This window comes from Emiliania huxleyi, assembly GCF_000372725.1.
Source record: "Emiliania huxleyi CCMP1516 chromosome Unknown EMIHUscaffold_177, whole genome shotgun sequence".
Taxonomy (NCBI): Eukaryota; Haptophyta; order Isochrysidales; family Noelaerhabdaceae; genus Emiliania; species Emiliania huxleyi.
The window spans coordinates 199,299-224,141 of NW_005200814.1; the positions used below are offsets into that span (position 1 = coordinate 199,299).

The 24,843-nt window shown below is 66.2% G+C and overlaps 7 protein-coding genes across 7 annotated transcripts; 4 read left to right on the forward strand and 3 right to left on the reverse strand.

Moving 5' to 3' along the window:
- Positions 1 to 1,925: 1,925 nt before the first annotated feature.
- Positions 1,926 to 4,381, reverse strand: EMIHUDRAFT_442264 (hypothetical protein). Its single transcript, XM_005783780.1, has 2 exons — positions 4,009 to 4,381; positions 1,926 to 3,861 (listed from the first exon to the last, which is right to left on the reverse strand). The coding sequence occupies exons 1-2, from the start codon at positions 4,342 to 4,344 to the stop codon at positions 2,113 to 2,115; spliced, it is 2,085 nt and encodes a 694-aa protein (XP_005783837.1). The 5' UTR covers positions 4,345 to 4,381; the 3' UTR covers positions 1,926 to 2,112.
- Positions 4,382 to 4,584: 203 nt separating this feature from the next.
- On the forward strand, positions 4,585 to 5,265 carry EMIHUDRAFT_232013 (hypothetical protein; the record flags this gene model as incomplete). Its single annotated transcript, XM_005783781.1, has 1 exon — positions 4,585 to 5,265. The coding sequence occupies one exon, from the start codon at positions 4,585 to 4,587 to the stop codon at positions 5,263 to 5,265; it is 681 nt and encodes a 226-aa protein (XP_005783838.1).
- Positions 5,266 to 5,587: 322 nt separating this feature from the next.
- EMIHUDRAFT_232014 (hypothetical protein) lies at positions 5,588 to 7,791 on the reverse strand (the record flags this gene model as incomplete). The annotated part of the gene is made up of 8 exons (XM_005783782.1): positions 5,588 to 5,763; positions 5,907 to 6,024; positions 6,215 to 6,236; positions 6,410 to 6,513; positions 6,588 to 6,639; positions 6,933 to 7,159; positions 7,290 to 7,474; positions 7,692 to 7,791. 8 exons carry the CDS (start codon positions 7,789 to 7,791, stop codon positions 5,588 to 5,590), a joined length of 984 nt encoding a protein of 327 aa, XP_005783839.1.
- Positions 7,792 to 8,232: 441 nt separating this feature from the next.
- On the forward strand, positions 8,233 to 13,225 carry EMIHUDRAFT_232015 (hypothetical protein; the record flags this gene model as incomplete). The annotated part of the gene is made up of 8 exons (XM_005783783.1): positions 8,233 to 8,501; positions 8,641 to 9,317; positions 9,520 to 9,653; positions 9,921 to 11,205; positions 11,279 to 11,754; positions 12,450 to 12,491; positions 12,715 to 12,936; positions 13,028 to 13,225. The coding sequence occupies 8 exons, from the start codon at positions 8,233 to 8,235 to the stop codon at positions 13,223 to 13,225; spliced, it is 3,303 nt and encodes a 1,100-aa protein (XP_005783840.1).
- Positions 13,226 to 13,976: 751 nt separating this feature from the next.
- EMIHUDRAFT_468220 (hypothetical protein) lies at positions 13,977 to 16,156 on the forward strand (the record flags this gene model as incomplete). Its single annotated transcript, XM_005783784.1, has 4 exons — positions 13,977 to 14,832; positions 14,976 to 15,179; positions 15,431 to 15,758; positions 15,847 to 16,156. 4 exons carry the CDS (start codon positions 13,977 to 13,979, stop codon positions 15,908 to 15,910), a joined length of 1,452 nt encoding a protein of 483 aa, XP_005783841.1. The 3' UTR covers positions 15,911 to 16,156.
- A 2,671-nt stretch (positions 16,157 to 18,827) lies between these two features.
- EMIHUDRAFT_232019 (alcohol dehydrogenase) lies at positions 18,828 to 20,080 on the forward strand (the record flags this gene model as incomplete). Its single annotated transcript, XM_005783785.1, has 2 exons — positions 18,828 to 18,909; positions 19,089 to 20,080. The coding sequence occupies 2 exons, from the start codon at positions 18,828 to 18,830 to the stop codon at positions 20,078 to 20,080; spliced, it is 1,074 nt and encodes a 357-aa protein (XP_005783842.1).
- A 2,701-nt stretch (positions 20,081 to 22,781) lies between these two features.
- EMIHUDRAFT_112889 (hypothetical protein) lies at positions 22,782 to 23,750 on the reverse strand (the record flags this gene model as incomplete). The annotated part of the gene is made up of 1 exon (XM_005783786.1): positions 22,782 to 23,750. One exon carries the CDS (start codon positions 23,748 to 23,750, stop codon positions 22,782 to 22,784), a length of 969 nt encoding a protein of 322 aa, XP_005783843.1.
- Between the last annotated feature and the right edge of the window lie 1,093 nt (positions 23,751 to 24,843).

Below are 24,843 nucleotides of genomic sequence, written 5' to 3' on the forward strand. Positions count from 1 at the left end.
TCGCCCCCGTCGTTGGTCGCGGCGGGGTCGAGGCCGGCATCCAGGAGCATCTTCACGCACCTGCAGAGCCGTGGAGGGAGGCATAAGGCTAGCCACGAGACTGCAGGCGGGTGGTACACGAATAGCGATCCACAACCCCATCCCGCCCTCACCATGCTCTCAGCTCGGCTCTCTCTCCCCGATCTTGCGCGCTACTCGCGCACTGGCTCTGGTCGGTCGGGCTGATCAGTGCGATGTAGTCGACGCGTACGACGATGTGCAGCAGCGTGTCTCCGAGCCGCCTAGTCCACTCCGCCAGTCATGACAGACAAACAGGACTGATGCGCAGCGCCCGCGTGTCGCCGCGGCGCCGGCGGGACAGGAGTGGCAAGCGAGCGTCGAGACTCGCGCGATCCTCGGCATCCACCGCCTCCTCCGCCGCCGCAGCCACCTCCTCCTCGCTCGCCATGTCGCTCGCGCCCTCGCCCAGCGCCGCGCCTTCTTCCGCCGACGACGCCGCCGATGCCGCCGCCGCCGATGCCGCCGCCGAAGACACCATCGGCCCTCCGCCCACCTCTCTCGCGCCCGCCTCTGAGCTGGCGTTCTCCATCTTCGAGCGCGCCAGGGCGCGGGTGGTGCGCGGGTGCTGCTCAATGATCGGCGCCTCGGCCTCGTTACGCAGCCGCGGGGTGCGGCGGCCCTTGCTCGCCGTGCGGCGCAGCCGCTCCACCGCACACGCGACTCGCTCCGCGCGCTGCTCCGCGAGGTGGCCCGGCTCGAGGGACCTGGCCCAACATCCAGCAGTCAGAAGTCGTCGCGACGGGTGTCTGCGAGCGCTCCGTTGAGAAGACCAGCACGAGGAGGAGCCGCGCTCCGTGCCGGTGCGCCACGCGGCGCGGTGCTCCTTGCGCACGCGCACGAGCGGGTCGGCGCCGCGCGCGAGCAAGTAGCCGACGATGGGCGCACGAGCGAAAAGGCAGGCCTGCGCTCTCTCGCGGGGACGTGTGTGTGTGTGTGTGTGTGTGTGTGTGTGTGTGTGTGTGTGTGTGTGTGTGTGTGTGTGTGTGTGTGTGTGTGTGTGTGTGTTTGGGGGGCGGCGGCGGGCCGGCACGTTGAGGGTGGACGCGTGGCGAGAAGAAGGGTGAGGTTGATGCTTCGCGACGTGGGAGGCGGGAGAAGGCTAGGGAGATGGGTGAGACCTCGTGGTTCATAGGTGCGCTCCTCCTGCAGCGCCGAGAAGGCCCACTTGCCTCCTCCGAGGTCATCCACGCCGACCTCGCCGCTCTTAAGCCTCTCTTCCATCGCCGAGATGTACCTCTCGATGTCACTCGGCGAGAAGTGTCCGGCGGACCTTGCGAGCGTCCACCAGCGCTCGCGCTTCGCCATTGCGTTCGCGAAGGTCGAGGCGCCGGAGAAGCCGAGTCGAGGAAGGCGTAGTTGGGACGAGAAGTCGAGGTCATCGAAGGAAAGCGTGGCGCTAGAGGTCATGTAGCCTCGCGAGGGAAGGCTGGTGCTCCCACCCTTGCAGCGTGGCCGTCGCAGCGCGGGCGCCCGCTGGTCCTCGGTCGCAGAGCCGCCCTCGTAATGGCCGGCGACCGCCTCCTCCACACTCCAGCGGCGCGAGGAAAGGAGCGCCACTGCCGCGGCGGGCTCCAGGCAGGGGAGAATGTCCAGAAGGGACGCGACCGCCTCGTCCCGCTTCGCGTCGGAGGGCTCGTGAAACGCCTCATCAAACGCCTCATCGAGCGGCGGCAAGGTGGATTCGGAGGAAGAGCTGAAAGCGGGCCGGCGCCGCTTTTCGGCAGCCTCCTCGAGAGGAGCGGCCCGGGAGCGGCCCGAGCGGACTGGGCCGAGTCTACGCATACATATTTGTGTTCGCCAATGAAGCGCCTCGATGAAAAAACATTATCGCGACTTGCAGAGGAGGGCGGAGGCAGCACTTCGCTCCGTGTACTCAACTGCATGATCAACAAAAGGGCACACACGTTTCTCATCAGTCATCACCACGACTTCCCCACTTCGTGTCGTCTCCCGAATCTCAAGCTCGGGCTGTGGGCACACGTGGTCCTCCCCGTGCGCCCCTCACTCAGCCTTCCGCGAACCACGCAGCCATAGCGCGCCGGCACCCGGCGCCTAGCACTCGGGCCCCTGCATCTCCTTTTGGAACTGCGCCGTCACGCCGACGGTGCGCGCGACGTGCTCGGCGCTCACGCCGACGCCCTCGCTCGCCGCCAGGGACTGTGCCAGCCGGATGGTGTTCTTGATCTGGCGGCCGTTGAGCTCGTAGTCGGCGAGTGCCGATGGGTCGAGCTCGCCGATCCCTGCCGCGCCGAGCAGGTTTGCCCACACCTCGGCGCGTGCCGGCTTGCCGAGCGCCTCGTACCGCAGCGCGACAGAGATGCGCGAGTGGAAGGCGTCGTCAAAGGAGCGGACGCGATTGGTAGTGAGAAACAGGACACCCTGATGGTACTCGAGGAGGCGAAGGAAGACGCCCACCATCGCGTTGCGGTGGATGTCGTTCTCCGAGCGCCGCTCGAGGAAGATGTCCGCCTCGTCGATGAGAACAACCGCGTCCCACGCCGACGCGACCTCGAGGATCTCGCGCAGCTTCTCCTCGAGCTCTGAGCACGAGACGCCGAGCTCGCCGACGCCGACAGAGTAGAGGGGCCGGTGAAGCAGCTCCGCAATCGCCTCGGCCGTCAGCGTCTTGCCAGTCCCGGGCGTCCCATGGAGCAGAAAGATGCAGCCGCCCCCCTTGCCGGAGATGATGTCGTTGAAGTTGCTGCCCGCCGAGCTGCCGCCCTGGGTGACGAGCGCGCGCACGAGCCCCTTGCGCTCCTCCGAGAGGACCAGGCGGCCAAAGGCGTCGTCGTCGAACTTGACCGGGTTCAGGCCCTCGACGCGCAGCTCGAGCCACTTCTTCGCCGAGAGCGAGAAGCCGTGCAGGCTGTGCCAGCAGCGCCACAGCATCGCGTCCTCGATGCCAGCGTCGCCGAGCGCGCTCGACTCGTCGCCTCGCCGGTTGCTCATCCCCATGTCGTAGTTGGGGTTGAAGCGGGCAAAGTTGGCGCCGTCGACGACCACCCGCCCGTCCGCCTTGAACCGCGTCGTGCAGAACCAGCTCTTGCGGAAGCCCGCGCCCGAGTAGGAGAGGTAGTGGCAGCCGAGGGCGTGCTCCCGGAAGACGCGCCCGCGTGCCGTCAGCTTTGCCTGCTCCGCGTCGGTGATGGGGCGCAGCGCCAGGTCCGAGATGGGGATGGTGCCGCGGAAGGAGCCGATGCTGAAGTTGCGCTTGACCATCGTGATGCTCCGCCCGTTGGTGCGCACGAGCTGCGCGGAGACGACAAAGTCGTTGGAGAAGAAGGAGCGCGAGTAGTGCGCCTCGTCCACGATGGAACCAATCATGCACTCGTCAACGGTCGCCACAAACTTTGTCGACTTGGGGAAGAGGAACCAGAGCGCGTCGAACGAGACCACGCCCTTCTCGAGCATCGCCTCCACCTTGGCCTTGGTCGCCGCAAACTCGGCGTCGAGGAAGCATGCGAGCGCCGACAGGCCGGGGCGCGTGGGAGGAGGCAGGGAGGAGGTGCCCTCTTTGATGGTGGCGATGTGCGGGAGCAAAGCCACGGCGGTGATGGTCGGCTCCGCCTCGTAGAAGAGCGACAGCTGCGTGATGCGGCGCAGTGCCTCCTTGAGCGCCGCGCCGACGATGGTCACCTCGACCACCTCCTCGGTCTCACCGGTGGGTCGGCCCGAGCAGTCCACCTGCTTGACCTGCTTGCGGTTGACGCGAAAGTGCCCGGCCTGCTCGCCTACGGAAGCGGCGTCCTCCTTGGCCTTCTTCTCGCTCTTCTCCTTTTGCTTCTTGTCGCTCTTCTCGGCCTGTGCGCGGGCACGCTTGCGTGAGTGGCTGCGGCTGCGGCTGCGGCTGCGGCCGCGGGTGCGGCCGCGGCTGCGGCTGCGGCTGCGGCTGCGGCTGCGCTCGTGGCGCATCCGGCTCTGGTCGGGCGAGTCGGGCCAGCCTCGCACCTTGCTCTTCTCAGTCTTGTGGTTCGTGTCGCCGACGTCGTTCGTCTCCGCCTTGAGCACGGTGACATCATGGCCGAGCTCGAACGGCTCAAACTGCTCCTGCGCTTCCGTGATGGGAGCGCCGTCGACGACGAAGGTCAGGCTCTCGCCATGCTCGCCGAGCTGCGCCACCATCAGCTTGCGGAAGTCGGCAAGCGTCGCGAGAGGGCTTGTTGCGTAGACGTTGGCGACGCGCGAGCCGTCGTTGCGAGAGAGACGGACGCGTGCTGGCGTCGTCCGAGTCTGTGTCTTTGGAAGCGGCGAGAGCGGCTCGCGAGCAGGGTTCGTGCACTCCATCAGTCGAGACTCGTGGACTCGTGTGTGTGGTTCGGTCTTGGCCAGGACCTGTGCGGACGTGTCCACTCCACCCCCACGCGGCAAAAAAGCTTATCGTATATCTTAGCCACAGACTAAAGCGTGTTCGCCGTTGCCAATGTGCCACCTACCTCTCCCCAGGTTCGCGCAGCGAAGCGAAAATGGGCACAAATCCCCTATCCGCCTTGGAGCCCTAACCCACCGTCCGGCCAGTTGCGAAGCATGGCGGCCGATTCCACGCCGCCACAGTACGCCACCGCCGTGGTCGCGGCGCTCCGCGCGCGAAACTCGCAGTGCGGCGCGGCGTGCCGTGTCACACACTCGTGTCAGGCACTGCTCGCCGCGCACGCCGAGCTGCGGCGCGACGTGCAGCGGCAGCAGAAGCGGGCCGACCTGGCGGGAAAGGAGAAGCACGACATGCAGGCGGACCTGGCGCTGCTGCGCGAGAACGAGGCCAACGCGGGCGTCTCGCGTGCCCACATCGAGTCGCTGCAGGAGCAGCTCGAGCTCGCCAAGTCGCAGGCGGAACGTGCGACGCGAGAGGCGGTCGCCGCAAAGGCGCGCGCGGACGCATCGGTCGAGACGTCGGAGAATGTGGCCGCCAAGCTGTCGACGGTGAGCGACGAGCTGCTCGCCACGCGGGCAGAGGCGGCGGCGCAGACCTCGCGCGCGCAGGCTGCGGAGGAGCGGGTCGCCGCCCTCAGCGCGGAGAATGCGCGGCTGCTCTCAAAGTTGATGGAGGCGATGGAGGCGCAGGCGCGCGCAATGGAGGAGGAGATCGTGGCGCACGAGGCGCGGCAGCGCAGCGCTGCCGAGACGGCCAGCGGCGCGGATGACGCAGCCGCGGCCCCGGCAGATGAGCCCGCGAGCGGTGACGGAGGCAGTGGCACGGCGGCCACGTGACGATGTTAAAGCGGGATAGAAGCGATCAGTCGTCCAAAATAGTGACTCGTACAATATCTCCTCTCCAACGATGAGAGCACGATCTCCTCACCTCTGAGTCTCTCCGTCTCTCGTGTCTCGATCGCTCAATGTTCGCGGGGGTACGTGTGTGCCCGGCGGGCGGGCGCCAGCCGCCACGTGTGGCCGGTGGTGCCGGTGGCGCCGCGCCCCCGTAGCCCATGAAGCGGCATATGTCTGCAGTCTGTGCCGGCGGCCGAATAATAGTGTGGTGTGTGGGGTGCTCCGCAGATGACGCGCGGAGCCCGCCTGCGTTGGACTGGGACTAGACATGCCCCTCCTTGCGGATGGGCGAGCACTGCGCGTTTGCGACGCGGCCGCCGCGCACGGGCGTCGCCTCCTGCTGTGGCAGCGGCTCGTACCGCGCCTCGGCCTCCTTGCGGAGGGGCGCCTGCCGGTAGAGGGCCCCGCCCGCGAGGCAGGCGGCGAGCGAAGCGATGCCTGCGGCAGCGGGATAGGGGGCCGTGAGCGGCGGTTGCGGGCACGGGGGTGGCGAGGGCTTCGGGCGGAGAGGGCGGCGGTCGCGAGCCGACGGCGGAAGGGTGGCGCTCTTGTGTCTGGTGCCCTCTGGTGATCTCGGGTACGGTCTGGCGCGATCTCGTACGATCTCGGCGGAGGTCTCGCGCCCATGGCGGAGGCGTGGTGCTCCCACATCAGCGTGTTGAGGAGGACAGTGAGCATCTTGTTGAGCACGCCGATCACCTGCAGGACGAGTCTCGGGTGATCTAGCGCGATCTAACGCGATCTCGGGTGATCTCGGGTGATCTTGGGTCATCTCGGGTGAGCTCGAGGAGCGGGAGGAGGAGCGGGAGGGGGGGCGAGAGGGCGGGAGGCGGAGCGGGTTGGCGGGGTCGGTGCCGTGTAGGTCGTTGCGGCGAGGAGGGACTGGCACTTGAAGCCGGCCCACGAGATGCCTGCTCACGGCTGGAGCTGTGAAGAGGCGCTGCTGACGGCGAGAGAGGGAGGCGGACAGAGAAGAGGAGCCGAGTCCAAGGACACAGGAGGCGCTCAGCCAGCAGAGGCCCACTCCGCTCCAGGTCACCTCTCGCAGCAGCTGCAGGTCTTGCCCTACAGCAGCACCGCACACCCGTCGGAGCCTCGCTCCGCACGCCTCGCGCGAGCGGCGGTCGGAGCACCGAGGACGCCGATCAGCAGCGTCGGCAGCAGCGAGAGGGTGTTGGTGTAGAGCACCTGCAGGGGCGGACGCGTCGCGGACAGGTCGAGGACACGAGGCGCAGCGGCGAGGCTGGCTGGCGGAGCGGCACCGCGCTCCACGCCGACTTGATGCCGAGGTTGGAGACGAGGTGCTTGCCGTACCTAGCACCGCCCTCCAGCATCTCGGAGTTCAGGTTGCCTACTACTAGCAACGCCCACCAGCACCGCCCTCCAGCACCGCCCTCCAGCACCGCCCACCAGCACCGCCCTCCAGCACCGCCCACCAGCACCGCCCTCCAGCACCGCCCTCCAGCACCGCCCTCCAGCACCGCCCTCCAGCCGTGCACCCGAGATGGAGCTGCTTGCCGTGCTCGGCCAGTCGTCCTCTCTCGGCGTCCTCTCTCGGCGTCCTCTCTCGGCGTCCTCTCTCGGCGTCCTCTCTCGGCGTGCCGCACGTCAGCTGAAACACGAGCAGCCCCCACCAGACGAGCACCCAAAAGTAGGCGGCGAGGCCGTCGGCGAGGAAGCGGTTGTCGGTCGAGACGTAGCCGAGCGCGCCGGCGACGATGACGAGCATGCCTGCGCACGAGCGCGCCGACGGCAGCGCTCGCTTGTGAAAGGCGTAGTCGAAGACAGACACGGCCAGCGGCGCACACGCACGAAAGACGATGACTGTCTCCACCTGCGGCGATCGAAGACCCAACGACTCGAGAGGAGGGCCGTCTCCACCGGCGGCGTGGACGGGGCGGCCGCCCTCCGCGGCGGGACGGGACTCGGCTGCGGGCGGGTGGGGCGCGTGCGAGCGGCCGCACGTTCGCAGTCATCAGCACGTGCATGTTTGACCACGTGCCTCCCGAGAAGGCGAGCACGTAAACCGCAAAGTGCTTGAGCTTGCACCACTCAAAGGCGTCCGTCTCGACCCAGCCGGCGGTGGAGGCGAGCCGGACGGCGACGGCCGTCGACGCAAACTGCAGCCACGTGACAAAGGCGGGCGCGCCTGATGTGTGCAGGCGGCCCGTCGGTGGCGGAGGCGCGAGCTGGGACGAGGGAGGGAGCCACGCCGATGTGGTGCACGGCGAGCTTGTTGACGATGAGCATGAGTGCCGAGCAGGCGCAGTACACCGCCACCACAATGGCTGTGCTCAGCGGCTGCGTGGGGCGAGGAGGAAGGTGTCAGCCGTTGGTCCGGCGCTCTGGTCGTTGGCCGCGCGCACCGCGTTGAGCATCCCGCCAGGTAGCGGCGATGGTCGAGCGAGCGTGCGCGCGGCAGTGGCACTGCCCTGCCCGCCTCGAAAAAGAATTCACGTTATACATGAAGGTTGCAGCGAGAATCGGCGAGGGACTGCGAAGAGAGATAGGACGAGGCAGACGCCCAAGGGTGGGCGACGGATAGCGCACCACACCCCTCTTCTTAAAATCCCTGTGTGGTGGCGGCGTGCCGTCCTCCCATCCCTCCCTTGGGTGTGTGTTTTCTTTTTTGTTTCCTTTTTCAATTAGTCGAGTGCCTTCCTTGTCCCTCCCTTCCTTTCATTCCTTTCTCTGTGTTTGAAAAGGCGAAGGAGGGCTCGTTCGCTTTCCACCCACTGTGATTTTGTGAGCTCTGTGTCTTGATTTGCCAACAACACACCAAAAACCCAGTTCGATTTTTGCGGAGACGGCGCCCGGCGGAAGATGTCACGCGCCGGGCGTAACGGGCGTCCAAACCGACGAATTGGGCTGTGGGCGCCAGAGCGCCCCGCCCCATAGGCCCATTGTATGACGGCCGCTGCCGCGCTCCTCGACGAGGCACGGCGAGAGCGGCAGCTGCACGGCAAAGCGCTGCCGCCGCGGTCAACACCAGCGCCCGCAAAGACGGTCTTTAATGTCGGCCAGGCCCAGTACCAGCCTGCGCACCTCCACCGCGTCTCTGGCAGGCCGCGCCGCTGTCGTGCCGGGAGCGGGGCCCCCTGCTATTCGACGCGGCGTCAGAATGAGCTTCCGGCATCATCGGTGCCCGCGCCAGTCGCCGGGGCCTTCGATCCCTCGTCCGCCAGCGCTCCAAACTTCTCTGCCGCCCGCGAGAATGGCTCGCTCCCCGTGAGGCGTCCGGCCTAGATTCAGCAGAGACACGTGTGCCATACGCCACAAGGCCCTGTTACAAGCACGCACCCGCTACGTGTGTAGGCTCGCGAGCGCCAACAAGCGTGTGCTCTGGTCCCTCCCGCCCGGTGAGGCGGATGCAGCGGAGCTCCTCCCTCTGCTCCTCGAGGGATTGTGCGACCCGTCTGCAGACTGCCGCTTCCTCGCCGCCCAGGGCGCGGCGGAGCTCATCGACGCTTCAGGGCCCACCGGCGGACTACTCCCAGCCACGGCGGACGTCATCCCGCCAATTCGCGCAGCGCTCGGCACCATGGACCCGCCAGTCGTGTGCGCCGCGCTGCAGCTCCTCCGGCAGTTCCTGGGTTCGCACAAGCTTGCCGGCGCGGCTCTCCGGCCGCACTACCGCCAGCTGCTGCCGAGGCTCGCGCCGCTCGTGCTGCGCAGTCAGGAGCGCCAGCTTCGCGACGGGAGCCTCGACCGGTTGAGCGACCGCGAGATGCACCCGGGCGATTTGGTCGCCTCGACCCTTGCAGAAATGGAGGCGAGGGGGGGAGCCGGCGCCGGGGCTGAGATCAAGACGGTGGTTCCCAGCTGGCGGCCGGCGGAGGAGGAGCTCCACCGCGGGTTTGCCGCGCCGGAGTTTCGCAACGGCGACGTCGTCGTTGTCGCTCGAGGGCTCGTCTCACACGTCGGCCACCGAGGGACACAAGTCCTTGCGAAGGGCACCGCTTGCGGCACCACGACGCTGCACGGGCTACGGGGTGGGGTGCGTGTTCCCCTATCGCCTATTAGTTCCACCCGCTCACACCCCTGGGACGGTCGACACATTGAGAGGCCCCCACACTTGTGTGTCTCGCAGGTTGGCGAGGCGGTCGACCTACTCGTTCACGGCCGCCCACGGCTGGCGGTGACTTTTGTGAACCCGCAACGACGACCTCAGTCTGCGTCGAGACCTGCAAGCAGGCAGCAGGCGCGTCCGCGGTGAGGAGGCAGGCGGCTCGCCAATTTCATCACGCATCTCTTTTCTTCTCCGCTATGGACCGCGATCGTGCAAAAAGGAGTCGGCCCAACATGACTCGTGGGCGGGGGGAACGGCGGTGTACTCCAGTGACCAGTGTACGCATGTTTCATTTTCATTTTTACAGACCTTGGTATAAGAACCTCGTATGATGGTTTATGTGCTCCGATACGCGTACAATCGTACTGCTGTGTGCCGTAAGCAGGGGTTTTGGAGATGGGGAGAGCTACTCGCGGGCCTTCACACACGCACTTGACCCTACTCTTACCCACAAGCGGGTCTCGCGAGAGCGAACACGATTGTTGTCACAGGTCGTTCCTCCGCCGCCACCCTCGAGTCACTCAAGGGCATGACAGGCACGCACGACGCGCGCGTGGAAGCATGGGCCGATCACGCTGCACGCGGCGCGCGCGACTACATACGATTCCGGGGCACCCTCTTCGCCGTCATCCCGGCCTCGCAAAGGCAGCTTCCGGCGGCCCGACTGAACAAAGCGGCCACGTGGGTGGACGTGCTAGCGCCTAAGACAGAGCGACCCACCATGGACACGGAGCATGAGGAGGCCATGATGGCGGTGCTCCGCGAAGTCTACGGCGCGTGGCACGCCGGCGAGAGCACGCGGCGGCACCCCGTGATGGGGCGAGCGTTCCGGCGGCACGCCGTGCGGACGTTGCGCGCCGACTCGGCCGACTCGAGTCTGGCAACCGCAAGTGCCAGTGTCGCCGTGGCAGACGGCGGCGACGGCGACACAAACGCGGCAGAGCCAGGCGAGAGGGAGAAGGCGGCTGTGCAGCGATGCGTCAGCAACGCCTTCGACCGTCTCGACGAGGAGAAGCAGCGGTCCATCGCCATCGCCCGGCAGACGGCCGAGCTGCAGCAACTGGCGCAGCCAACGAGCAAGGCCGCTGCCGCCAGCTATGCGCTCCTCGCCGAAGACAGCGACGTGACCCAGGAGCTCCTGCTGTTGAAGAAGTGGCGCGAGAACGCGCAAGAGCACCCGGAGTGCGAGCAGGAAAGCTCCTTCGAGCGGAGCGCCGGGGTCGTCGCATTCATGGCGGTGGACCTCGAGTTCATGATGCTCCCAGGCAACCGCCCCTCCTACTGCGACATCCTGCAGGTCGCATACCGGGGTGAGACGGGGACGCGCGTCCTGCTCCTCGACACGCACGTCAATCGGCGAATCCTGCGCGACTACTTCGTCAACCACGCGACGGCGGGCCAGATACCGGGCCTCAAGTCGTATCTTACGGACCCCAAGATCGTCAAGTGCATGCACTCGCACCGGAACGACACGCGAATCCTACGGGAGTACGGGATCCGACTTAAATCGGTCCTCGACACTGCGCTCTGCGACGCGCTCTCGCGGGGCAAGGCGCTCCACCAGGGTCGGAACCTGGGCGAGGCCCTCAAGGACACCCTCAAGGTCGAGCTGCCTCACAAGGCCACTATGCCACGGGAAGAGCGAGGCATCTTCCGGAAGCGCCCGGCGGCGCCGCAAACCATCGAGTACTGCGCGCACGACGTGCTGTATAGTGTGGCGCTGGGCAGGGAACAACGCAGCCGGATTCTGCAAGCTGCGGGCGGCTCCGACGCCTTGGACGTCGCCTACGCAGCCTCCGACCGGTGCAGCGGTAGCTGCGATGGCCGCGCCGCCGCCCGACACCGACGTGGGCCGAGACTGCGCAGCGGGGCGGCTGGGCATAGGCACGTACGTGACCACAGTCATGGGGGGGCACTTCCAAGTCGTCCTAGACGTCAAGGAGACCTGCGAACGAATCCTGCAAAAGGGCACCGTGCTGTGCAGCTACTACCTGCCCGATGAGAAGGGCCACTTCGACTACGCAGTGCGGCCGCCCGAGCCACCCGAGCTGTCGGCGGAGGAGGTCGCTAGGGCCACCCACCCCATGCCCGAGGGAGCAGACGTGGACACAGAGGCGTACGAGCGGCGCATCAAGCAGCTAATGGAGACCTACACGGAGCGGAGGCGCTACGTGTTCCCCAAGGGGGACCGCATCGGGAGCTGCCTGGCGGGCGTGTTCGATGTGACCCTCCGCCCCGAATTCGACCCAGAAAAGGGCGGGACGAAGGTCATAGAGAACAAGCCCTACTTCAACCAGGGGCACGAGCAGAAGGAGGCCATACTCGAGATGCAGCGGACCTTCTTTGCGGTCGGAGCACTGGTGCCCTCGCAGGAAGCGCACGGCTGCGCCTGTGTGGTGGTACCTAAGCCCAAGGGCGGATACCGGGTGGCCTTCGACTTCCGCACGGTCAACGCTGCTACTGTGCCTGCGTTCTACCCCCTGCCCACCCTGCAAGCATGTCTCGACAGGCTGGGCGGCGCACGCTTCATGACCGCGCTTGACATGAACAGCGCCTTCCATCAGATCCCGGCCACGCCGCGGGCATCGAAGGCCATGAGCCTCAACATGCCCAACGGGCGCTACTCGTTCAAGTGCATGGCCATGGGGATGCAAGGGGCGAGCGCTTGCTTCCAAGCAATCATGGAGGAGGTGCTCCGGGGCCTCGACTTCGTCATCGTGTACATAGACGACGTCCTGATCTGCTCGAGAACGTGGGAGGAGCACCTCGGGCACCTGGGGCAGGTCCTCGACAGACTCGCCAGTGCCGGCTTCACTTTGCGCGCGGCCAAGTGCAAGGTTGGAGTGGGGGAGGTTGAATTCCTCGGGTACGTCGCCAATGGCGACGGTTACAAGCCCTCGGAGGCCAACACCGCCGCCATCGAGAAGCTGCCCTTCCCCGGCAACGAGGAGAGGATGCGGCACTTCATCGGCCGGGAAATTGAAAGGCACCCATCACCGCGACAACGCCTTGCTATCAAGGGCCAGAAACGCGCGCCTCATTGCCGTGAGCCAAGACCATGGCGGACCTGAAGAGCAACACCGCGTCGGCGGGCTCGGTGCGACCACCCTTGGACATCCCCGTCGCACGCCATCGCACGCTCGCGACACGATCAGCGATCATCCCAAACCACAACGCTGCTGCCGTCGCCGCGCCACCGCCACAGTCGCTTGGCTCGACCTCAACCGTCTCACATAGGGATCCCCGACCTCGCTCACACCATCACACCCCACCGCGGCCGCGAGCCACCACTTCACCAATCGGCCCGCCGCCTCGTACAGGGCACGGAGAAGTGGGGCGAGACCTTTGGCTGCTTCGAGGACTGTGGTGGCTGCATGTACGTGTCCTGCTGCCCGCTTTGCGCCCGCTGCACGATCGGCGAGATGATCGGCCCAGACGTAACGGTCGGAAAGAATATGGAGCCAGCGAACGAGTTCGCCAACTGCCAGAGCTGCTGCTTCAATTCGTGCACCTTCAGCCTCATCGGGGCTTTGATCGGGCTAGTTGCATGCCCGGACAAGACATGCTGCTTCTACGGCGCGGCGCTGCGCCGCCCTCCCCGCTCGACCCAAACTGGCCCCACTCACCACACAGCTCCCCCCGCCAGATATCAACATCATGAAGGCCGCGGCGGTCAAGCTCAACAAGGACTCGGCATCGCCCGGGCCGTGCTGCGAATGCTGCCAGGTGTGGTGCCTCGGCTCCTGCACCACGTGCCTCATGTACCGCGAGCTCAAGACGGCGAACAACAAAGCCAAAGGCGCGCCAGAGGCGACCGAGATGGAGCGCTGAACGAACGGCCTTGCCTGCCTTCCGCTTGAAAAGAAGGCACCCACCACTCCAAGTGCTCCACTCACTCCAAGCGCGCAACGGATTTGGGAACCAACAAAGGGGAGGTCCGCGTTTTTGTCGGCTCAGAGGCATAGACGGATTACTCAAGTGTTGTGGGAGGGGATGGTCGCGCCGTGTCAATTATGCCAGTAGTGCTGTCAAGTGAGCTGATGTGGCGTGCGGGCTCCCGCGCTCAGGGGGCGCGCCAGTGTGGAGAGCCCGGATTCCCGCTAAAGCCTAAACGAAATATCTCTCTTCACTCACATAAACGCACGACCCCGGGCCCCACTCACGCATTTCCTTCATCCGTCGTCCGCTTCGTCCCGGGTCCCAAACGTCAGCCCTTGCCCGGTCAAGAGCTCGCGGCCGACACAAAACCCTTGGTGAGTCCAAACAGGCGATGTCGCACGCAGCCGCTCGGCGGAAGGAAAGAAAGAAAGCAAAGAAGGGCATTGCACGAGCGCCACCTACGGGGTACCAGCTCTAAAGTACTCTGAACAACATCGCACAGCCTGTCTGGTATAGCCCCAGCCTACTCCGTGAACTTTCGAGGGATGCTCGAGCTCGGAGCTCCAAGCTTGTTCCCACACCTACCCAACGCGGCCGAAGGACATCCACCTCGAGACTACCCAACGCGGCCAAAGGATATCCACCTCGAGAACCTCGAGAACCTCGAGACCGGTATAGCCACGAAAAAATAGAACGTGTCCGCATGGAGGCAAAATTCGCCCGCGCCGCTGCTCGCGACGATTTGCGGCAGCGACGAACTGCGGCGGCGCAGCTCTCGTGGACTGGGACGGCGATCCGCTTTGCGCTGCCGCTGCCGCTCGCCGCGGCATTCACCTTTAGGGCAGTGGACGGCCTCATCTTCGAGCCGGCGCTCAACGAGGCTGGGCTGCCGCCGCACGCCCTGCTCGGCTTGATTATGGCGACTTGGGTCTCGCTCTCCCTGCTCTCCGTCAGCCGGCCATCTGTTGCGCTCGCGCTGGCTGCCACCGCCCTTGGAACCCTTAAGCAGAGGGTCGATGGGGGCGTCCTCAAGCCGCCCGCGGTCTCGCCGACGGCTCCAGTCGTGGCGCTCGTCACGGGCGCGAGCAGCGGCATCGGCCGTGAGGTTGCGGCCGAGCTCGCCCGCCAAGGCCACACCGTCGTCATGGGCTGCCGCTCGGCTGCCCGCTGCTCCGCGGCGCGAGTTGAGATCTTGGCCAGGCTCGACGTGCCGGGCTCGCGGCTAGTCATCCCGCCAGACGCGCCACTCGACCTGGCGCGGCTCTCGACCGCGGCGCGCTTCGCCTCCGCGACCGGCGAGGCGACGGGCGGCGCCGCTATCGAGCTGCTCGTCCTGAACGCGGGCTTTGTGCCTCTGGGCAGCGGCGGGAGCGGGCGGAGCGGCGAGTCGGGGCTCGAGGAGGGGCTCTACGCCATGTACTACGGACACCAAGCTCTCGTGCGCGGCCTCGCCTCGCTCCACCTCCTTGGCCCCTCCGCCACCGCCGTCGTCGTGTCGTCGGATGCGATGCGGTTCGGAGGGTTCGACGGCTCGCTCGAGACGGGCTCGGGCGCGAGAGGTAGCCGAGACAGAGACAGGCAGCCGAGAGTGCGCCGTGAGAGTAGCGTCTCGAGTGATCGCTCGAGCCGTCCTCGGGCGAGGGGGCGGCCTCGCGGGTGCGGCTACGAGTCGATCGTGACCGAGGGGCGGTGTCGTCCTCAGGCGAGGGCGATCTCGCGGGCGAGGTGACGGCGGGCTGTGCGCTGCCCGGCCCTCTCCCGTGCGCCCCGCTCTGCTGGCCTGCGGCTGCGCCGGGCGTGAGCAACCTCGTCGAGAGCCCGCTCGTGCCTGCGACCGGCTGGTCGTTCGGCGCGTACGCGCGCGCCAAGCTGAGCGGCGCCCTCCTCGCCGGGGGAGCTGGGACCTGTGAAACGTCGCGTCCGTGACGCGTGACACGTCCCGCAGGCGTGCTGATTACCCGAGATGACCCGAGATGACCCGAGATTACCCGTGACACGTCCCGCAGGCGTCCTCCTCGCCAAAGAGATGCTCGCGCGCGGCCTCGTGGCGCGCTCGACGTCCGTCCACCCTGGCGTCGTCAACACGGCGACGGACCGGCACCGGCACCGCCCCCGCCAGCCCTTCTGGCGATGAGACAGTCCCGGCGCGTGCTGCAGGCGATCCAGCGAGCGACCGCGACCTGCCGACGACGCTCGCCGCGCTGCCCCCCCTCTCGCTGCCTGTCTCTTTCGCTGAGTGGGAGGAGCTGCTGCCAAGCGTTGGCGCGCGGCTGACGGACGCGCTCGAGCGGTACGCGCTGCCGCTCTTCATGCGCGACGCCGCGACCGCCGCCGCCGTCGTGCTGCGCGCCGCGGTGGGCCCGACCCATCCCACAGGCCGGGCCGCCGAGCTGGGCGTGCACTACTTCAACGGGATGGGCGAGGCCGTCGGCGACGCATCGCTGACTCTGCGCGACGAGGCGCGGCTCGAGCGGCTGAGTGGCAGGCGTGGGGAAGGGGGGGGGGGGGGCGAGGGGTAGGGTAGCGGGCCAGCGTGGGTAGCAGGCCTCACGCGCCTCTCTGACGTGTGTCAGGCTCTGGGAGCTCGCTGATGCGGCGCGCGAGGCGAGGGCGGAAAAGGGAGGCTCCGGGAAATGAGGTCCCGGAGGCTGGGTTGTCTTGCGGCTTGGCGTGCGGCGCTGGCTCCAAATGCAGGGCAGGCATACTGGATCGCGGCGTCCGGAACTGGATCGCGGAGTGTCCGGAAATGCTCGATTACAACGAGTCAACCGGCCCTCGGGCCCTGGGGGTGCCGCTCGGCCGGGGCCCCGGTGGGCAAAACCCGCCTAATTTATCGGGGGGAGAAATCTCCTGCTTTGCGTTTTGGCTACATGATTGTCCATGCAGTGAGCGCCCTGCCCCGGGTTCCCCAATCCGGGCGGGGGGGCTGTCGATATCGTTCGTTCGCGGAATTTTCCTTGTTTCCAACAGGAGATGTGAGGGGGACAGGCCATGTCCTCATCGTAACTGGTAACGCCACACCCAATGGGGGGGAGCGGCAAATTGCGCCCCCCCAGGCACTGGCCCCGATCGATGCCCAACCTCGGACAGCATCCGATGCAAGGCGTGGTCCCTCTCGACTCGCAGCGAGTGCGCCAGGCGGCGCTGCGTCGCGAGGTCATCGCACTGGCAGGCATGCCAGTGCCCCTGGCTCAGTTGAAGATGGCCCTCGGTCTGGGCTTTGAGCGCCCCAACGCGCAGGACCCGGCGGAATCCGGGCCGCGTTGGACAGACGAGTCCAATCGCCGTAGCCCGGAGCTCGAGCGCTACATTCGCGAGATGCACGTTATGCACGAGCGCGCGATGGGCATTCTCCAGACTCGGGTCCAAGCGTCGGCCGCTGTGCCCCCGCCGGCCGACTGGAGCAAGGGCGCTTCGCCAAGGCTGCAAAAGAAGCGCCAGCGCGATTCCGCCGAGCTTACCGCGGTGGAGATACTCGCCCGCATGCGCGATTCCACAAGCCCACTGCCAGCCTGAGTCCCTTTTGCTAGGTTTGCAGGGTGGTGAGCAGAGGGGTCGTGTGTCGGGGGCGGGGCGAGGTCGGTCTGGTGCAGTGGTCGGTCTATCTCTCGGCGGGGTGCTTGTGTGCTCGTGGGCCTCGCGTACCCACGCTCGTGGCCTTGTCCGCCTCGAAAGCCTGGGTCTTGTACACTTCATGCAGTAGTCACAAAATTAGAGCCGACACCCTGACGCATAGCTATGGTGGAGAGCGTGCATGAGAGAGCGCGCGGGACGTAGCACGCACCTCGACACCTTCACTGGCATTGGCACGACGTCCCTATTTTAAGCATCCTCGTACATGCGCCGTGCCCCTCTACCTTTCAAGTGAGCCCCTGCAGTACCGCCACTCCCGGCCCCCTATGGTCTGGTTCAATTTCTTGGGGCTGAGCTTCACGTAGTCATCAAACGGATGGCAGCGGAAGCGGAGAGGACGGTTACACTTCGCGTCGGCGAGATTCCGCGCAGTCATCATCGTTCGAAAATCGAGAAACTCGGCTTCTTTCCGCGATCGCGAATTCTGTCTCGTGTTGGATCCAAAGTGTAGCACCCTCAGACAGCCCTTTCTCAGGTCGCGACCGCGGCGCATCTCCGCAAAGCCGCGAGAAGACTCCTCGGCCTTGGTGGTCCGTCCGATGTCGAGCAGCGTGATGGATAGCGAGCGGAGGTACGTCGAGAGAGCATATCCAGCCACCACATCCATGAGGATGCGAGGGCCGCCCAGGACGGTCCGCGCCTCGATCTCACGCAAGGGAGGTATCAACGCCCGCACCAGGTCGCTCGAAAAGGCCATAAACGGGCCCTTGACAAAGGGAAACGGAGGTGAGTCTCCAAAGCCGTCCGCCCTCCTCCACCCAGAGAGAGACTCCCATGCGCCCCCACCCCAAGCATACATCTGCGCGCGCTGCTCGTCGTACGCGCACCACTCCACCGCGCCATAGGCAACGAGTCTGGCGCGCTGGAAGCCGAGCAGGTCCGCCTGTATCTTTGGAGACACGAAAGCGTCATCGTCAGCGTTGGCTATGAAATCGGTGTGATAGACCAAAGCAAACTCGAGCCATGCGCGGAACTTCACACCATTCCCACTCCAGGTGTCGTTGACTGGCAAGACGACATGCGTTCGGTTTGCAAGCAGCTCCACGCCACCGAGCACAAACCGCACGGTCCACGCACGGCCAAAGCGCGCCATCCACGTGTCTGCGATGACCACGCGCCGCCGGTAATAGGATGGATGCGAAAAGACACCGAGGGCGACGGTCGTCTCGCGGGTGTGTGGCACGGCCATGGGCGTCGCCATTTGGAGGCGAAGGAACGAAAGCAGAACTTCTCCGCCCTGAGGTGGCCCTTTCAATTCAGAGCGAACTTGAGCACTTGAGCACTGGATAGGGTCGATTCCGCATGGTACGGGACCCCTCGATCGTCTCGCCCTCCCTCACTGGTATGTTCATTGGGGGGGGTCATAACAAACACGGTACAGGATCGAGGTGCACGGTGCACGCTGCCGAGGCAGTGTCGTCCCCCCTCTCCCCGACGGCGATGGCGGTGTGACCGATCGAGCTACAAGAGGAGCTTGGTCAGCAGGATCCGAGTCCATCGTTCTGATTTTGCCTTTCCCTACCCTGCAGGAGACAGCAGAGGGTATGTGCGCCGCGCGGGGCCGGGCAGGGTGGGTGGGCTGGGGGGCGAACTATAAAAGGCTTGGGAACACACTGCCAGGCGTCCAACGTATGTACGGTGTGAAGTGTCGTCTCGAGTCGAGTGTGAGTCATGGAGCGCCTCGAGGCCTCGTAGAAGATTCTGTGGTGGCCGACAGAGCTTCTCTTGCTTGGTTGGGGATCCTACCTACTTGCTTGCGTAGTTGCGTTGGACGCAGTGCCTCGCAACACGACGGCCTGGGCCTCCCTGGACTCCTGATTAAATACGGCCCTGTAGTAGCCTGTTCACGCGCGCGCGAGGCGCATAGGTGTGTTTTTCTTGTGTACCCCACCTTTTATGTGGGTCGTCTGTATATACCGGTATGTGGCTCTTTCTACGAAGGTGGTTCACTTCCTTCCGTTTCGTTCGGCCTGCCTGGCTCCGGCTCCGGCGGCCGTCACTAGGTATGGCTCTTACAAACATACCCGGAGAAAAGAAATCCGAAATCTTTCTTTGTTTGTTTGCTCCGTTTCAGATTTTGTTTTTTTCGCGCCGACTCACTGCAACAAAATGATGCGCTGCTATCGCCGTCTTGCCCCGTTACCGGCGGGTGCTCGCACGCTCCGCCGCGGTCTCGCATTAGCGGCTGTATGCGAAGCGCTTGGCGAGCGCTTGGTGCATCGGACGGATTGGAAGGTGGGCCCGCCGGGCCGCGGGCAGCTGCGGATCCGCGTAGCCGCGGCGGGCGTCAACTTTGCTGACTTGCTGAAGACTCGTGGGCAGTATCAGGAGAAGGCGGAGCCGCCATTTGTCCCGGGGAACGAGCTGGCGGGCGAGGTTAGCGAGGTTGGCGACGGTGTCGAGGGCTTCTCTCTCGGCGACCGGATCATCTGCCTCAACCGCGGCGGCGCTTACGCGAGCGACTGCGTCGCCGACGCGGCAACGTGCCTCAAGCTTCCGGACGGCCCGTCGGTCGACCTGGGCGAGGCCGCGGCCCTGCTCGTCAACTACGGCACCGCGCACCTCGCGCTGACGTCGCGCGGCCAGCTCCAGCCCGGCGAGTCGGTCCTCGTCACCGCGGCGGCCGGCGGGGTCGGCCTGGCCGCAGTAGAGCTGGCGCTCAAGCTCGGCGCGCGGAGGGTCATCGCGGCCGCCGGCTCCGATGCGAAGCTCGCCGTCGCCTCCGACAAGGGTGCCGACGCCGCGTGCGGCATCAACTACACCGGGCTGGACGGCAAGGCCTTCCGAGCCGCGCTCAAGGAGGCGGCGGGCAAGGGCGGCGTCGACGTGGCGCTGGACATGGCCGGGGGAGAGCTCCTCGAGCCCGTCGTCCGCTCGCTCAACTGGAACGGGCGCGCCGTCGTCATCGGATTTGCCGCGGGCAGCATCCCAAAGATCCCGGCCAACCTGCTCCTCGTCAAGAATGTCTCCTGCTCCGGCCTCTTCTGGGGTGCTCACCTGCAGCACGACCCGGCCACCCTCCTGGCGTCCGCGCGGCAGCTCATCGCGTGGTGGGCCGCCGGCGAGATCCGGCCGCACGTCTGCGCACGCGTGCCGCTCTCGCGAGCGCACGACGCCTTCGACATGCTCGAAGGGCGCCGGTCCACAGGCAAGGTGGTCATCGTGCCGGATTGACCATTGAGCGACTGTACACGTGTAACCGGAAAGTCACGGCGGCCTCCCCCGGCAAAATCGAGAAACGCCTCTGGCGCCTATTTCTCGTCTAGTCCTAACACACCACGCACGCCCCCGCCACACACGACACACCTCTCCCCGGGCGCTACTGTATTTTCGTAAATGTGTGTGCACCGCAGACGCGAAAGTAATGAAGTTAAAAAACCCGAGAACTGTGCGCGCTGGCCCCACGCCACACTTCACCACACCACCGGCTCTCAAGCGTCTCACCTGGCAAAGCTGCCTCGAGCCACCCCGCCCCCGTCTCGCGGCGCGAACACGGCTGTGGCGACGGCGAGGGCGACCGCAGCACCCAAACCGAGCAGCAGCCGAGCCGAGCCGCTCTGGCCCGGGGAGGAGTGTACAGGCCCGGCGGAAGGCGGGGGTTCGTGGTGCTGCACGAGCGCATCCGTGTACGGAGGCCGGCTCGGTGGGGCGGGTTCGCACGGGGGCGATGCGGCGCCTGCCTCTGCGCTCCGCGCCTCGTCCTGCTCGCGCAATGAGCCGCTCAGGAGGCCGCTCCCGAGGAGAAGCCGCCTAGGAGGAGCCGCCGCTCCGTCAGAGGCGGCGAGCAGGCGCCGCCACGGCGCTCCGAGAGGTGGGCGCACCCTCCCAGCACGTCCGGCACGTTAGCCTCTCCCAGCAGCCCGCCCACGACCGCACTCGCGTCGCCGTCGGCGCCGGTCGAGACAAGGGCCATCTTCTCGACCTGGAGAGAGGGGCAGGGGGGGGGGGGGTTGAAGCCGGCGAGGTGCGAAGGGCAGCGGCCCTCTCCCTCGACCGTCTTTGGCGGCAGCAGCGGCTTGACGAGCCTGAAGGCGAGGGGCGGGAGGGGCCTCGGGGCCTCGCGGAAACGCCTCTCTCACCGCCTCTCCTGCCGCCGCGATTGGGCGAGGGCGTGGCGTTGCTGGGGAGGCGGAGAGATGGGAGGAGGGCAGAGAGGGGCGGTGCTTCGGCGCGATGCTTCGGCTGACGAGGAGCTGCGGCTGCCGAGCTGCGCCGAGATGTCTGGATGTGGCGGCATGTGCCGCTAGTGCGGCGCCGGTTGAAGAGGAGCTGGAGCAGCGGCGGCGGGTCGGCGTGGAGCTCGGCGTGGAGAAGCTGCGGGAAGGCGGTGGCCGAGCCGCTGTTTGCGCGCGCCGTCGCCATCCACAGGTAGGGCGAGACAATCTCCCTCGAGATGCCGGCGCAGAGGTTGATGCGGAGCGTCTTGTGCAGGACGCCGCTCCGGCGGGTGGCGGCGTCGGTGACGGCAAAGGTGTACTCCTGAGTGCGGCGGCGGAGGCGGGTGGTGCGCGGCGCCTGCCCTGGCTCGGCGGAGGGTGCGAGAGAGGTGGTCCTCTGCCGCGAGAGAGGCTGGCCGGAGGGCGTGGCCTGGAGGCGAGGGTGAAGGCTAGGGCTGGGCCGCCTTGAGGTGGGTCAAGAAGGCGATGATCGTCTGGGTGGGCACTTTCGCCGCCATCTCTCGGAACTGGCAGCGGCGCAGCACGAGTAGTGCCACCAGGAGTGCCGCGTCCTCTGCCATGAAAACATGCAGTCCTAGGTACGGCACGCACTCAAGGTAGCCGGGCCAAGCGTCGATCGGCAGGGCCATGACTCGCCGCGTCACGCCATCCTGCTGGTTCTTCAGCCGCCAGGATAGTCCACGTGCAGCCGCTCGGCTCGCGGATGCCGTGTCTGGGTAGGAGAGGCAGTATCGAAGCAGCCAGATGTCGTCGTGCCGTGACGGCTCAAAGCCGGGCTCGTCGCGTAGCGCCTTGGCCAGTGACGCTATGCGCTGCGCGTGCTGCGCGAGAAGGTCGGAGACACGCTGCTGCGGGTGGGCCGCCACCATTCGGGACTTTTACGGGCCGAAAAGAGAAATTGATTGCGCGGGAATAGGACCGCCGCAAGCGGCGTGGCGTGGAGCGGTTATCCCTCCGGGGGCCCCTCTGCGCCGGGGAGGCGTTGTTGGAGGCTAGTACGCAAGCGTCCGTCGCCCTTTTCAAAGATCAAACTCGGGGCCCACTCTAAAACGGCCAACTTCTGGCCGCTCCGCCGCCACGCCTCTCCGCTCCGTTAACGGCCACACACGAGCCCCACGCAGTCTAAAAGAACTTTACCACCAAACTCCCACGCACAAAAGAAAACTTGCCTCCTCGACGTCAAGCATGGCGCTGATTGCGACCGCCGCTTCTGTGACTGCGACCGCGCCGCCGCTCCTCCCAAAGTCACCCTCACCCCGTGGTGCGACAACTCGTTCCGCGTCCGCGTGGCTCCAAAAATACACATTTGATTTTCGGGCCTAACGGCGGCTATGCACGGCGGTCTCTTCGTGGCCGCGGGCACGCTGGGCTGGCGATCAGCGGCTTTTCCCCTCAGTTGCTCCGAAAGCACGGATTTGGCGGACGTTCTTTGCGTTGGCTTCAATTTTACGGATGTCTTGGCACCAACTGAAGGCTTGCACGGACATCGTCGGATTTGGGTGTGCACGGACCACGCGTATATTCTCGGATTTTTTTACCGTATTTTTTCGTATGTGGGGGTATATCGCAGATTTGTCAATGGTACCGCGTCTGCGACGCGGGCGCCTTGCAGGCAGAGCCCTTAGCCACCCTTTATTTATGTCTTGCGCGGTCAAAACCAACTTGCGCGTTTGTACCAGGCCGGCGCTGGCGCAGAGCTAGCCCGACGCGGTCCCCGTGCTCAGGCTGGTCGGCAGCCAGGTGCTGAGCAGGCGGAAGCGGTCCGGCTCGACGCACGGCCCTCCCCCCTCGAGCGCCTCGAGCCAGCGCGGGTGCACCACCGGGATGGCCCAGCGCAGCGCCGCGCGCAGCTTGTCTGGCCCGCACAGCCGCGCCGAGAGGGCGAGCAGGTGCGTGGTGCCGGGCCGGCCGGGGCCCGAGGCGCGCAGCGCGCAATCGAAGCTGCCGCCGAGGGCGATGACCCGCCGCCGCACCGCCTCCCGGTCGGCGGGCGACAGCCCGCTCGTCGTCAGCGTCGCGCCCGCGAGAGGCGGCACCCGGAAGGCGGCTGGACAGGGCCGCTTCGCCTCGCGCACGCACGCGGTCAGCCAGTCGGGCGTGACGGCGGGGATGCGCGCGCGGTGCGCCCGGATCGCCTTTGGCGTGTAGCCCGCGCCGCAGACCAGGTGCGTCGTGCCGGTGGTGAGGGAGTCGTCCCACTCGCCGCCGAGCGAGAGGACGAGAGCGCGCGCAGAGTCGCGGCGGGAGCGGTCGAGTCGCGTCGAGCAGAGGGTGCAGCCGCGGAGCAGGTTGACGCGCACGCCGTACCGCCCCGGGCTCGGCGGGCCGCTCGCAAAGTCGTCCTCAGGCCAGAGGTCGAGGCAGTGGCGGCGCCAGAGCGCGGCGTCGCCCGCCGCCGCCCGCATCCCCCACGAGACCCGCATCAGCCGCGCGCCCTCGCGCGGCGAGCACCGCTCCAGGATCGCGGCGAGCATGTCGGACGGCAGCGACGCCATGGAGAAGCCGGAGGCGCCGGCCGAAGCGACGGCGGGCGCGGCGACGGCGGCGGAGGAGGAGGAGGATTCGGCGGCCGGGAGGCGCTGGGCTGGGCGCCGAGTGCGGCTGCCCTGCGGGGCGACAAACGCTTGCAGGCGGCGGCGGGGCGTGGGTCGAGGGACTGGCTCCATCGTGCGAGGTGGTGTGGGCACACCCGAGGGCGGTGTGCGGTGTCGCGCGTCGGAAGGGGGTAGGAGTCCGGCGAAAGAAGAGAAAAAAATTCCGAGTTTTGCGCCGGCGCACTTCTGCGCCGGCGCCGGCGCACTCTACGTTGGCACCATAAACGGCGTATTTTGTGTAGCATTAGCAATATCGTCGTAAAGTGCAATATCACCGCTACCATATAAAAGATCATGAAAAAATTTAAAGTATATTTAACGGCACACTCTACTCCTCACCACATACACCCGAAAAAAATTGAGGTACAAGAATGACAGCGTCAGTCGCTTCTGGTTGTTTTGCGTGCCGTTTGTGGATCGGTCGCTCCGGCGCCCCGGCCGCGATCGAGTGGCTGCCGGTTCGAATCCGAGCGAGTCCCATTAGCTCAGGGGTCAGAGCGAAGGTCTTATGAGCCTTAGGCCGCGGGTTCGATCCCCGCATGGGACAATTTTTGTTTGGGTTTGGGTTGTTTCGGTTTGTGGTTTGTGGGGTTGTTGTGGTTTGTGGTTTCTCCGTTTGTTTGTGGGGTTTTGTTTTGTTTTTCAGTGTATGTAGGATTCTCGTTTTTGGGTTTGTTTGTGGGGTTTGGTTTGTCCGATCTCATCAGGGCGAACGCTCGCCCTCGGACCCGTCGGCCTTATTCGCAACGCACGACACGAGCACGCACAGAAAGATAATCTTTGACCTCCTCCGAAACGTGTGTTCCATCGTCGACCACACAGCGACCACACTCGTCACGAATGCCCCGAACCACACCACAACCCCTCCTTGCTCTAGCCGCCGCGCTGCTCTCCGTGGCGTCGGCCCAGACGCCGTCGGCCGGCGTGCCCTCTGACGTCAAGCACATCCGGTGCGAGACGTGCGAGTCTCTCGTTAGCGCGGCGCATCGCCGCTTCGCCGAGCTCCGCAAGGGCTCAAAGAAGGCCCTGTCCGAGGAGGACGCCATGTCGGTCGTCGAGACCGTGTGCGACCCCGAGGCGGACGGCGGAGCGTGGCTCCGGTCGCTCGATCTCCAGGAGCAGGGCCGCCGGCTCCGGCTCGTCAAGCAGGCGGAGGACGGCCCGT

What these genes read in the sequence shown, in the direction of transcription:
- EMIHUDRAFT_442264 (XM_005783780.1), bottom strand. Translation starts at nt 4,344, where the DNA reads ATGGAGTGCACGAACCCTGCTCGCGAGCCGCTCTCGCCGCTTCCAAAG. An exon ending in ACAAGACTGAGAAGAGCAAG is followed by an intron (nt 3,862 to 4,008) that starts GTGCGAGGCTGG and finishes GCCCGCGCACAG; the next exon opens with GCCGAGAAGAGCGACAAGAA.